General features: G+C 50.6%; 2 protein-coding genes across 6 annotated transcripts in view; one reads left to right on the top strand and one right to left on the bottom strand.

Annotated features, from left to right (window-relative positions):
* HYDIN (HYDIN axonemal central pair apparatus protein) overlaps window positions 1-13211 on the bottom strand; it is a 174777-nt gene that overhangs the window by 37091 nt on the left and 124475 nt on the right. For 4 of the 5 annotated variants that reach the window (XM_060275916.1, XM_060275918.1, XM_060275919.1 and 1 more), the window contains 7 exons: window positions 11858-12009; window positions 11570-11759; window positions 10407-10518; window positions 4919-5170; window positions 3214-3356; window positions 2393-2611; window positions 130-290 (listed from right to left, as the gene is read on the bottom strand). In XM_060275916.1, the coding sequence (XP_060131899.1) occupies window positions 130-290; window positions 2393-2611; window positions 3214-3356; window positions 4919-5170; window positions 10407-10518; window positions 11570-11759; window positions 11858-12009 (1229 nt within the window). Of the gene's footprint in view, window positions 1-129; window positions 291-2392; window positions 2612-3213; window positions 3357-4918; window positions 5171-10406; window positions 10519-11569; window positions 11760-11857; window positions 12010-13211 lie in introns of those variants that run through there. The other variant, XM_060275920.1, reaches the window with a different exon arrangement.
* Window positions 5478-9525, top strand: LOC132592324 (uncharacterized protein K02A2.6-like; the record flags this gene model as incomplete). Its single annotated transcript, XM_060275915.1, has 1 exon — window positions 5478-9525. A coding segment is annotated over exon 1 (3789 nt), but the record flags the coding sequence as incomplete, so codon positions are not given.

The raw sequence follows: 13211 nt of genomic DNA, 5'->3' as shown, positions 1-13211 counted from the left end.
GAATCAGCCATGGGAATGCAGGTATATGTGTCCAGCAGACTGTAAGGTAGGAAAGCTGGGCTTCACAAAAAGGGGACCACAAAAATAGAAGGCAGCCTCTGAACAAGATTCTGCATATTTGTTACTCACTCGTACACCCTCGTCTGAAACAGCAAAGTGTCCTTGAAGTTCACTGTCTCCACCTCCATTTTGTATTGTGCGTAGTCCACAGTGGCATTCACCCAGAGCTCCAGTTCTCGGCCACTGTCTTCCACAGTCGTGTGAGCAGGTTCCGGATCTGTCTCAATCACCTACACCAACAGCAGAACAATAGGAAGCTACCACAAGAACAGCTCTTCAGGATCAGGTCAGTTGCTCATCTAACCCAGCATCCTGTTCTCACAGTGGTCAATAGGAAGCCTGCAAGCAGGAACCAAGTGCCACAGCACTCTCCTCCTCCTGTGGTTTCCAGTAACTGGTATTTAGGGGCATTACTACTGCCGGCAAGTGGATGGAGGCACATGAAGAGGCCACTTTGCCAGTGAGATTCAGCAAAGGAAACAACTCATGTCCAGTTCAGCAAGCAGCTTCAAGATTGTCAAGCTTTTGCCTAATCTTAGCTACAGCAGTAAACAAATTAGGACAACGTCACAAGTCAGGTAATGAGGAAGTAACTTGTTCCAAGCAATATGCAAATCCCAAGAGGACAGGCTTCCTTTTCATCACCCATTAGATTTGGGAAGAAAATAGCATTTGTTTCCTTTGACATCTCCAGATGAGAGTGTAGCTCCTGAACCCAGAGCCCAACAAGTGCCAGGTGAGGTTCATATCTGGCAAAGCAGCAAGCAGAAGAATAAAACAGCAGAGAAACCTCCTGGACAGCAAAAGGCTACAGGCTCATATGGCAAATCCTGAGCTGTACAACATGTGGAACATGCAGCAACTCCCCTGTTTCAATTTGTCTTGGACCTAGAATCCTCATTCCCTTGATGCAGAATTCAGCCTTATAATAATAATAATAATTTATTATTTATACCCCGCCCATCTGGCTGGGTTTCCCCAGCTACTCTGGGTGGCTTCCAACAGAAAATGAAATAAAATAATCTATTAAACATTAAAAAGCCTCCCTAAAAATCTAAAAATCTGGTAGCTGTTTTTCTCTTTGACATCTGATGGGAGGGCGTTCCACAGGGCGGGCGCCACTACCGAGAAGGTCCTCTGCCTGGTTCCCTGCAACTTGGCTTCTCCCAACGAGGGAACCGCCAGAAGGCCTTCGGTACTGGACCTCAGTGTCCGGGCAGAACGATGGGGGTGGAGACGCTCCTTCAGGCATACTGGACCGAGGCCATTTAGGGCTTTAAAGGTCACCACCAACACTTTGAACTGTGCTCGGAAACGTACTGGGAGCCAATGTAGATGTTTCAAGACCGGTGTTATGTGGTCTCGGCGGCCGCTCCCAGTCACTAGTCTAGCTGTCGCATTCTAGATTAGTTGTAGTTTCCGGGTCACCTTCAGAGGTAGCCCCACGTAGAGCGCATTGCAGTAGTCCAAGTGGGAGATAACTAGAGCATGCACCACTCTGGCGAGACAGTCTGCAGGCAGGTAGGGACTCAGCCTGCGTACCAGATGGAGCTGATAGACAGCTGCCCTGTACACAGAATTGACCTGCGCCTCCATGGACAGCTGTGAGTCCAGAATGACTCCCAGGCTGCGCACCTGGTCCTTCAGGGGCACAGTTACCCCATTCAGGACCAGGGAGTCATCCACACCTGCCCATCTCCTGTTCCCCACAAACAGTACTTCTGTCTTGTCAGGATTCAACCTCAATCTGTTAGCCGCCATCCATCCTCCAACCACCTCCAGGTACTCACACAGGACCTTCACCGCCTTCACTGGTTCTGATTTGAAAGAGAGGTAGAGCTGGGTATCATCCGCATACTGATGAACACCCAGTCCAAACCCCCTGATGATCTCTCCCAGCGGGTGCATGTAGATGTTAAAAAGCATGGGGGAGAGGACAGAGCCCTGAGGCACCCCACAAGTGAGAGCCCAGGGGTCTGAACACTCATCCCCCCCACCACTTTCTGAACACGACCCAGGAGGAAGGAGCGGAACCACTGCATGACAGGACCCCATCTCCCAACCCCTCTATACGATCCAGAAGGATGTTATGGTTGATGGTGTCGAAAGCCGCTGAGAGATCCAGCAGAACTAGGAAACAGCTCTCACCTTTGTCCCTAGCCCGCCAGAGATCATCAACCAGTGTGACCAAGGCAGTTTCAGTCCCATGATGAGGCCTGAATCCTGACGGGAAGGGATCCAAATGGTCCGCACGCCTGGAGTTGTTCAATTCAGTTCCATCAGTGCCTGTTTGAGACCTCTCTCAGAACCTCTTCGCTCCCTTGTTTCTTACCTTCTTCTTAGTTGGGCGTGTTGTTGTGATACTCTTTGAGATGTCCACCCATTTGACAGTGTGGAGGCGATCGTCCCAATCAGGCACTTGGTCAGCTGGCAGCTGAAAGGCAATCTTGGTCACCTTGCACTTGATGGCCTGTTCTTTCAGTGTGACGGGGAGGCTAGATTTCAAGGTCACTGTGATGTTTTTGGTGCACCCACTGTGGAGATGGCCAACCTAGGGGAGAGGTGTGGAGAACCAAAGAGTCAGATGTTGGCAAGATAACCAAGGAGAAATAGCAGGGTCATAAAAGACCTGCATTGATCACTGGGCAGCCCTGAAAGTAAACTGAGAGCACGTTAATGGTGACTTGCACTTTTCTCCTATGGGATTACGGTAATTCAGCACTGGTGAAAAGCACAATACAGTGGTACCTCGGTTAAAGTACACAATTGGTTCCGGAAGTCTGTACTTAACCTGAAGTGTACTTAACCTGAAGCAAACTTTCCTATTGAAAGTAATGGAAAGTGGATTAATCCGTTCCAGACGGGTCCGCAGAGTACTTAAACTGAAAGTACTCAAACCGAAGCGTACTTAAACCGAGGTATGACTGTAGCGGCTTCAGGCTGCAGCCTCTCCTATATGATCTTCAACATGCTGAAACATATTTTCATTCCAGTTGGGACTACATGTGGCAATTCCACACTAAACGATTGTGGAAGCCTGCCCCCACCTTTGGTAACAATGGAGCCTGCAAGAGATAAGTGGGGTGCAAAGCCTTGGGCCTCTGGGAGCTTTGGCAGCAAAGGAGAATTGAGGACAGGGGTGCCTCCACCTACCTGTGGGGAGAAGTGAAGTGGACCCGAAGTCGGCCATTCAAATCTCATCACATCTGACTTGCTGTGGTTGGTTATGGTACACGATGCCTGATAGGGCCTCCCAATGTGACAGTCCCCAAACTGGATGCAATCTATTCTGGGAGCTGTGGGGAAAGAGGCCAGGTGTTCTGAACAACGGCAGATTTTGTTGCCTCCCAGTGATAAAGACATTGTTGCAAGGCTTAGCCTCTTACGTCACACTTGCCTTCTTGATCCTTGAAGCCCCTTCGCCCATTAGCTCAATTCAAATGCCACACTCAACCACGGTATGCACTGAATGTTAAGAACCTACATCATAGTTTGAATGTCCATATGCACAGCTGGCAAACCACGGTTTGGAGCTGCTTGTCTGCTTTTGTTTTCCATCTGCTTAGAACTCAGGTTTCTATGTTCACAAGTTTGCTTCCATCTCCTCAGAGCATCACCAACCTTTCAAAGTGATCTGCTGGGGGAGAAGGGGCTCAGGATCTGGCCTGCCATGAGATACTACTAAAAATTGTTTGCCTATGTTTTGTTTTTTTAACAATGTAGTAACAATTTTAACAATGTAGTAATACTTGTGAAGAAGTATTGCAGCAAATAGATATAAATCTACTTTCTTTATCTTAGGAAATATAGAAATCAACTTCTGTAGCAAAGGTGTTGATGAATTTAAAATTGTGTCTTATACAACAAAAATAATATTTAGAATTTATTGGACTCTAATGTTTGTATAGAAAGGGACTATCTATGACAACCTGTTGGAGATGTAATAATGCTTCTTTGAAAAGTATGTTTATGCAATGTCCAATGCTTATGAAATTTTGGAAGAAAGTGCTAGAGTTTATTAATATTACTTTGCGGGGAAAGCTAGTATTGTCAGAGGATAATATTATTTTAAATTATCTACCTTCTATATTTGACAACTGGTTAGCATAAATGGATTATTTGCACCCTCACTACAGCTAAAAGACTGATAAAAGACTGATATTGATCCACTGGAACCATAAATATATGGCCCCCTTTAATCAATGGATATAATATATGACAACTATTGCAACATACAAACAAATAGCTTACAGACATAGACTGTTTATGGATACCTAGTATGACATTTGAAAGCCATTCATAAAAAATATAGTAGATTAAAAATAATCATGTATGTATTAGAATATTAATTTCATTTATATGCCTTTGTATTAGATAAGTATGTATGTCATTAGAGTGGGTTTTTCCTTTTTTTATGCACCATTTCTTTCATTTTTCTTGTCTTCCACTTTATTTTGTTTAATTGATTTTTTTTCAATTAAAAATGAATAATATGATAGCCTTCACATCACAAGTGTCTACCACGTTAGTTGGGTCTACTTATGCATCAGCTTATGCATACAGTTACTAGTTTTTATTCTGTGAAAGGATTATATTCTTGAGACATTAAAAAAAAAGTTGGTCTTGAAAGCTGTCCATGCAAGAAGAATTATTGTTTGTCTATTATCCCAGCATAGAATCTTCAAGTTCTGGGTAAGATTTTGCTCTGAGGAAATCCATTGCATCAATTAACTGATAGTCTGTGATCAGCTAGGTATGGCCAGCACATTTTGGGAGTATCCCTAAACAAGGCATCATTTGTCACACATTGCTAGCGGTCCCACCCCCAGTTCACTGAAGCACCTCCCCTTTTTCTCACCCTCGGCTGTGTTCTCTTCCAGATGTCTTTCAGAATCAGTCTCCGTAATAAAGCTGTGGATGTTGTCCAGCACGACATCATCCTGGTAGCCCTCACCCACCATTTGTATGTTGGTCTCCTCGTACTGATTGTCCACAATAGAGAGGTGGATCAGTCCTTCAATGCGCTGGGCCACGCTGGGTTGGAAAACCACGTCAAACTCAGCGGACTCCCCATTGTGCAGGACAAGAGAGGCCGTGTGAGGTTTCCTGACTATGAAAGAACAAAGGAAATAGGAGACCAAAATATCAGAATCCCTCCTCCACAAGGCCCAGTGTTATGTACTGAGCTGAATCCTAGAACAATAGGATTCAGAATCAGCGGGAGCTACCCAATCCAACTCCAGGTGGAAGTGAATCCGCAACCTGATTGGCCTGCTGGAGCAGCCAATCAGGCGGCTGGCAGAAGTGAATCTGCTACCTGATTGGCCTGTAGGAGCAGCCAATCAGGCTACAGGCAAAAGTCAATCCACAATATAATTGGCCCACAGGTGTAGCCCTGAAGTAGCCAATCACGCAAGGCCCATTGTGTAAATAATGTATATAAGCAGATGGTTTTGGGAAAAGAGCCATTCGTCTTCTCTTCTCCTCCTTGATGACTATGAGCTGAATAAAGAGCATGAAATTCACTCTTGACTCCGAGTATATTTCACTGGCGACGAAGGTGGGATCCTGCTGAGCTGACCGCCACCACGCACTGCACCGCAGCACCGCCACCTGCTGCACCGCTGCATCGCACCGTGCATCCAGGCTTCAGCTCCAGGACCCAAGGAACCCAGAATGGCAACCGACAGCAGCTTCTCGCCATTCAAACCAGCATCAGGAGACTGGGAAGGGTACGCCGCCCGTTTCAACTTCCTCCTGCAAGCGAAAGAAGTCACCAACGATGCCATGAAGAGGGCGACATTCTTCAGCGTCTGTGGAGAGGAGACGTTTGAAATCGCCCGGGCTCTCCTTGCACCTAGAGATGTCGCTACCGTCTCTTACAAAACAATAATGGAACGGCTGAAGGAGCACTTCTCACCACAGCCCTCGGTGGTAGCTTGCCGAAATGCCTTCTACGCAAAACGGCAAGCCCCGGGGGAAACCATAACTGGGTTTGTGACCTCCCTCCGCCAAGCCGCCCGGTTATGCAACTTCTCAGAATTGGAGAACATGCTTCGTGACCGCCTCGTCGGTGGCCTGAGGGACGAGATGTTGCAACGACGCCTCTACGCCAAAAAAGACCTCACGTTCCAGATTGCTCTGGAGGAAGCCCTGGCAACCGAAGCCGCCGAGAGGTCAACGCAAGAGGCACGACCGGCCCCGCCATCCCAACCGAGGGTCTACCACGAAGACCTCACCGACGAATCCGAATCTGACAGGGAGGAAGTACACCGAGTACAGCGGCGCACTCAAGCAGCACACACACCACAGCAGCCTCAACGAGAAGGAGGGAACTGTGCAAGCTGCGGGGAGAACCACGAGAGGAGGACCTGTCGTTTCCGCAACGCAGAGTGCAGGCAGTGCAGAAAATTGGGACACATCGCCCGGGTGTGTCGGGCTCGACTCACCCGTCGACAAGCATCAGATGACCGACCCAGGAGCCCCAGGTCACACGGCACCATGCACCAAGGCAACTCGACGGAGATCACGGACTACCAGGTATTCCAGTTGCCCCATCCCAGCACAGAGAAAATTTATATAGAGGTACAGATAGAGGGAGCCCCATGCCGCATGGAGCTGGACACGGGTTCAACTCTATCCATAATCTCGGCCCAAACATTAAGGGAACTGTGCCCTAATGGGGGTCCCAAACTAAGGCCGGCCCCATTCACCCTCCGGGACTTCCAGAAACGTAAGGTCCCTACTATGGGGGTGGGGACCTTCAGGGTGCAATATCGAGGGCGAAAGCAACAATTGGACTTGCTGGTAGTTAAGGGCCCCTACGTTAGCTTACTGGGACTGGCATGGTTTGGACCTCTGGGGCTAGCCGTTACCGGGGTGAACCGCACTAGCTTACAAGTGGACGTGGACGCCATATGCAAAGAGTTTCCAGGGGTTTTCGATGGGGCATTGGGACGATATACAGGACCCCCCATTGCCCTACAGCTAGACCCCGCTGTACGACCCATCAGGCACAAGGCCCGCCGGGTCCCGTTTGCCCTGAAACCCCGCATAGACGAGGAATTGGACCGGCTCGTGGAGCAAGGAGTGCTGGAGCCGGTGCCCAACGCCCCCTGGGAAACTCCAATTGTCACACCCGTCAAGCCTAACGGTTCGGTCCGCATCTGTGCAGACTACAAATGCACCATAAACAAGGCTCTCACGGCCCATGCATACCCAGTGCCAGTGGTCAGCCATGTCCTCGCCACCCTGGCTGGGTCAAAAATCTTTGGCAAACTGGACTTGGCCCAAGCGTATCAACAGTTGCCTGTGGACGAAGCCACAGCAGAGGCTCAGACGATTGTGACGCACAGAGGGGCATTCAGAGTAAAGCGGCTGCAATTTGGCGTTAGCGTGGCACCAGGCATATTCCAGAATCTAATGGACTCTCTCCTTAAAGGGATTCCTGGTGTCACCCCCTTCTTCGATGATGTACTGATCGCCGGGCCCACACCAGAGGAATTTGAGGACCGCCTCCGCTCCGTCCTGCACCGTTTCCAGACGGCGGGCCTCAAGGTGAAGCGGGAAAAGTGTTTACTGGGAGTGCCGCAGGTGGACTTTCTGGGATTTAAGGTGGACGCAGAAGGGGTCCATCCAACCGGTGACAAGGTACGGGCCATTTGTGAGGCCCCAGCGCCCAAGAGCAAGCCCGAACTTCAGTCATTCTTGGGACTATTGAACTTTTACCATGCCTTCCTTCCCCATAAGGCAGCGGTAGCGGAGCCCCTACACAGACTCCTAGATAAAAGGGCCCCTTGGGTGTGGGGCCAGCGACAAAGGGCCGCATTCCAGGCAGTCAAGGACTTGCTCGTCTCAAACTCGGTCTTGGCACACTTCGACGAGAGGCTGCCAGTGGTGCTGGCATGCGACGCCTCTCCCTATGGCATCGGCGCTGTCCTGGGACACCAACTCCCGGATGGAAGAGAGGTGCCGGTGGCATACTTCTCCCAGACGCTTGCTGCAGCCGAACGAAACTACTCACAGATTGACAAGGAGGGTCTGGCAATCGTGAAGGGCGTAAAAAAATTCCATGATTTCTTGTACGGGCGGCCCTTTACCATAGTGACTGACCACAAGCCGTTGCTTGGCCTGTTTGCCCCTGAGAAGCAGACCCCCCAAGTGTTGTCTCCACGTGTCCTCAGGTGGTCAATTTTCCTTGCCGGCTACCAGTATGCACTAATCCACCGCCCTGGGAAGGCGATGGGCCACGCAGACGCCCTCAGCAGGCTACCACTACCAGAAACAGGCCCCGACCCAGCGCCTGCGCAAGAGGTTATGACCCTGGAGCTGCTTCCCGACCGACCCATTCAGGCACAAGAAGTTGCGCACCATTCCACAAAAGATAGGGTCATCTCCCGGGTCCTGGACTGGGTGTGGCGAGGATGGCCCAGCAGCAGCCCCGGGCCAGAATTCGCTGGCTACACAAACCGCAAACATGAACTGTCGGCCCACAAGGGGTGCCTGTTATGGGGAAGCAGGGTTGTTGTTCCCCAGCCCCTCCGCAAAAGGGTCCTCACAGCCCTACACGAGACACACCCAGGGGTAGTGAGGATGAAGGCCCTTGCCAGGAGTTATGTGTGGTGGCCGGGGATTGACAGAGAGATAGAGGCCTGGGTCCAACACTGCCAGACCTGCCAAGAATCCCGCCCGGATCCCCCAAGGGCCCCAGTCCAGCCCTGGGAGTCCGCCCGACATCCATGGTCACGCTTGCACGTGGACTTCGCTGGCCCCTTCCAGGGAAAAACATTCTTCATAGTGGTGGATTCCTACACCAAATGGCTGGAGGTCGCACTGGTACCATCCACTTCTACGGCGGCAGCCATCCGGGTACTACGTAAGCTGTTTGCGACCCACGGGCTCCCTGACACCCTCGTTTCGGACAATGGAACCGCATTCACGTCAGAGGAGTTCCAGACCTTCACAGCGCAGAACGCCATCCACCACATCCGCTCAGCACCATTCCACCCTGCCACCAATGGCCAAGCGGAGCGCATGGTGCGGACCACCAAGGACAGCCTCCGCCGCATGACACAAGGGGACTGGGAATACCGCCTGGCTGCATTTCTTCTAGCACAGCACAGCACCCCAAGCACAACGACGGGCCGGAGCCCAGCTGAATTACTAATGGGCCGGCGCCTTGCAACTAGACTGGACCGACTTCACCCCGACAGAGCTCAGGATGAGGTAGTGGTGGGGAAGGGCAGGAACACCCGGACATTTGTGGCCCAGGACCCAGTGTATGCAAAGAATTTTGGGGCAGGCCCAGCATGGGTACCCGCCACAGTCACCAAGGTGACCGGTCCCGTGTCGTACGAGGTACTAACGGAAGGGGGGCAATGTTGGCGCCGCCACTGCGACCAGATACGGCGACGATTCCCAGGAGGAACCCGGGAGGAGAGCGGGACAGAGGGGTCCCAAGGGGACAGCAGGGCAGTGAGGCCTGTAGAGCGAGAGGGGTGGGCAGAGGAAGCAGAAGCAGTAGGCACAGAGGGGCGCCCCGAGGCTGGAAGGACACCGGAACCAGAGCTACAACCTAGTGGTTCAGTGGCGCCAGACCAGACAGCCCCGGCACAGCCAGCAGCCTCGGAACACGAGCCAGAACCAGAACCCCTGACCAAGGAACACCCCAGGCCACAACGCACACGGAGGCGGCCAGCAGACCTTGGGGACTACGAATGCAACTTCCCGGGCAGGACTGGAACTTAGAGGGGAGGGGTGTTATGTACTGAGCTGAATCCTAGAACAATAGGATTCAGAATCAGCGGGAGCTACCCAATCCAACTCCAGGTGGAAGTGAATCCGCAACCTGATTGGCCTGCTGGAGCAGCCAATCAGGCGGCTGGCAGAAGTGAATCTGCTACCTGATTGGCCTGTAGGAGCAGCCAATCAGGCTACAGGCAAAAGTCAATCCACAATATAATTGGCCCACAGGTGTAGCCCTGAAGTAGCCAATCACGCAAGGCCCATTGTGTAAATAATGTATATAAGCAGATGGTTTTGGGAAAAGAGCCATTCGTCTTCTCTTCTCCTCCTTGATGACTATGAGCTGAATAAAGAGCATGAAATTCACTCTTGACTCCGAGTATATTTCACCCAGAGATCTCGGGGAGAAAGAAAGGGCCCTTCTTTTGCTTTTTGTTTATGAGACCTTCAGCTGCACCTCTGCAGGCATTTTGTTCAGGCAGATGTCTCAGTGCTGTGGACAAGGGGATAAAAGGCAGCCAGTGCCACAGGGAGCCCCACCCACCCATATCCTTTCCACAGCTACTGCGCCCTTGCCATGGTAGCAGGTATGTGTCATTTACCTCCCTCGCTGGGTTCATTCTCCTCATTCTGAGAAGTCATATAAATGCACTTGGTAGTGGATCTGTGTTTCAAAGTGAAAGCACAATTTTCATCTGAAATGTTGAGAAACAGCTGGGGAAAGGGACAAAACAAGAACAGCAACACAGCCATGAGTCCTGGGAGACCATTTAGATCCACACAGCACCTTGGAATACTATCAGATAGGCAGAACCTTGTCTGACAGCCTTTTCTGTAAATTCTTAACATCCAGATGTTTAAGGTAACCAATTCAGCCTATGCTGCTATGAAACCCTTTAATTCATTAAACTAGAGATAGGAAACTGCTGACCTCCAGGCCAGATCTTGTTCCCAGGATATTTAAGTCAATCCTGCACCGCCCTCTCCCCCTTGGCTCTGGCATGGTAGCTTTTAGTGTCATGAAAGCCTCCTGGAGGCAGCTTTTGAGCCCTTTGAAGAAGGAACCCTGGGTCACTTGAAAAACACATGGAAGAAGAATGCAGCTGGGAAAAAGTGGAGAGCTACTTGGACAACAGTGGAGGGGAGGCACCCTGGGGAGGGACACCACGCACCACGCACCATCCACCCCTTCTTCTGGCCAGCCTCACTCAGCGGCACACCCCAGTGGCAGCAATGGTGGCCAAGGGCTGCTTCCTCAAGGGCTAGCCCTAAGATGGGATGTGTGGCAGAGTGGAAAAAGGAACAAGAAAAAAGAACAGGAGGATCAGGTGATGGCAGCGGAACCACTCCTCCCTCCCTCCCTCCCCCCCTCTCTTTATCTCATTCCCAAAGATCTCAAAGCACCAAATCAAAGCAGGGCTTTTAGAGTGGCTGTCCCTGTGACTAGGATGGTGGAAAGAAAGTGAAAAGCCCTCCCCGCATGTATAAAAAAAAGCCCATGGCTTCCCCTTCCATGCTGACTTTAAATGCCTGCTGAAAACCTTCCTATTTCCCCAGGCGTATGCAGGCAATACATTATTCCACAATGGTTAACTGATGCCTCTTTTTCACTTTTCATATGGTTTTTCATTTACCAGTAATTTATTTTATTGCTGTAAACCACTTTAATATGTATTATTTATTTATTTATTTATTTAGAAAAATATTTATAAGTGCACTTTCTGGACCACATAAGAGCAACATTGCCGTGCCCAAAGTTGCCTACCTGGACTAGGATGCTGCCACAGTTCTTAAAGACCAGAGGAAGGATCTCTGTATGGCCCAACAGGAGCCTCTTGAAGAGTAGGAGTGGGTTCCCTTTCTTATTGCGGAGCACAGGGCGCATGATGGTGACCTGAGGGAGGTTGCCATCCCCAGTGACCTCAAAGGATAAATTCCTTGACTTTGCAACCAGACTGAAAGTAAGAGACAAGGGAACACATTGCCCTTGGGTGCATATCTAGAAGATGGCCCAAAGGAGCCAACACCTTTCCATCAGCCACCACTGGGATACCTGGACGGTGCATCAACAGCAGCCTCAAAAATGCACTGGTAGTTTTGCATGCTCTGCGGTGAGAAGGTCAGGCTTGTGAAGGCATGTGAACGGCTGGCGATGCACATCCGCACTGGGTGGAGCTCAAAGATGTCACTGATCCGGACATTGGACTGTGGAAAACATCATACAGCTGATGAAGCTTCAAAAACCACTCACAGAAAGCCCCCTCCCTGAATAAGAGGATGTGGAGACTGACAGGACACTTCCTGGACTAATAATAATTAATAATAATAATAATTTTATTATTTATACCCCGCCCATCTGGCTGGGTTTCCCCAGCCACCCTGGGCGGCTTACAGCCCATACAAAATTGTAAAACATTCGACGTTAAAAATTTCCTGAATGTCTTCTAAAAATCAGATAGTTGCTTATTTCCTTGATATCTGATGGGAGTGTCCGGGCTGAATGATGGAGGTGAAGACACTCTTTCAGGTACACTGGGCCAAGGCTGTTTAGGGCTTTAAAGGTCAGTACAAACACTTTGAATTGTGCTCCAAAACATACCAAGAGCCAATGTAGGTCTTTCGCAGGGGCCACCAAACTTACCGCGCTCCGGGCCGGTGCCTGCAGCGCCGATTGCGCGGTGGGCAGGAGGGCGGGGAAGTGTGCGGTAATGCCCGCCCATATACATGTGCACACACTATTTTCAGTGCACTTCCGGGTCGCAGGAGCACCGGAAATAGCTTGTGCGCATGCGCACGGGCTCCTCCGACCTGGAAGCGCGCTGGAAATGACGCTTGCGCACAAGCTATTTCCGGTGCTCCTGCGACCCGGAAGTGGGCAGCCGCGCCGGTAAGAGCAGGCGGCGGGGGTCACCGCAGGCTGGATAAATGAGTCCTTCGGGCCGTATCCAGCCTGCGGGCCATAGTTTGGGCATGCCTGGTCTTTCGGGACCACTGTTACATGGTCTTGGCGGCCACTCCCAGTCACCAGTCTAGCTGTGGCATTCTGGACTGGCAGTTAGCCTGCTTTGGCATAAATGGGCAGCCTTGCAAGCTGCCGCCAGCTCTGCCAATGCAGCAAATGCTGCCATGACCGATTTATCAATGGACCCAGTTTGCTATGATAGGGGCAACCATATAAGCCTTCCCTGTATTTATATAACAAGCTTCCACGTGAAATTCCTAGACTATTCTGTTTCAGCTATGTACATGGTGATTTCTTGGGTTAAACAGAGATGGGCAAACTTTTTGCTTATCCCTAAGGACCATATGCAGCCACATATGGTGGAGCGCATGATGGTGGGCATGGCCATTCATTCCTATATACACTCTTGCAGGGAAAATGTAGATGGGGAAAGCGAATCCTCCCC

Source organism: Zootoca vivipara, chromosome 6 (assembly GCF_963506605.1).
Source record: "Zootoca vivipara chromosome 6, rZooViv1.1, whole genome shotgun sequence".
NCBI lineage: Eukaryota > Metazoa > Chordata > Lepidosauria > Squamata > Lacertidae > Zootoca > Zootoca vivipara.
This window is presented reverse-complemented; position numbering and strand designations above follow the sequence as displayed.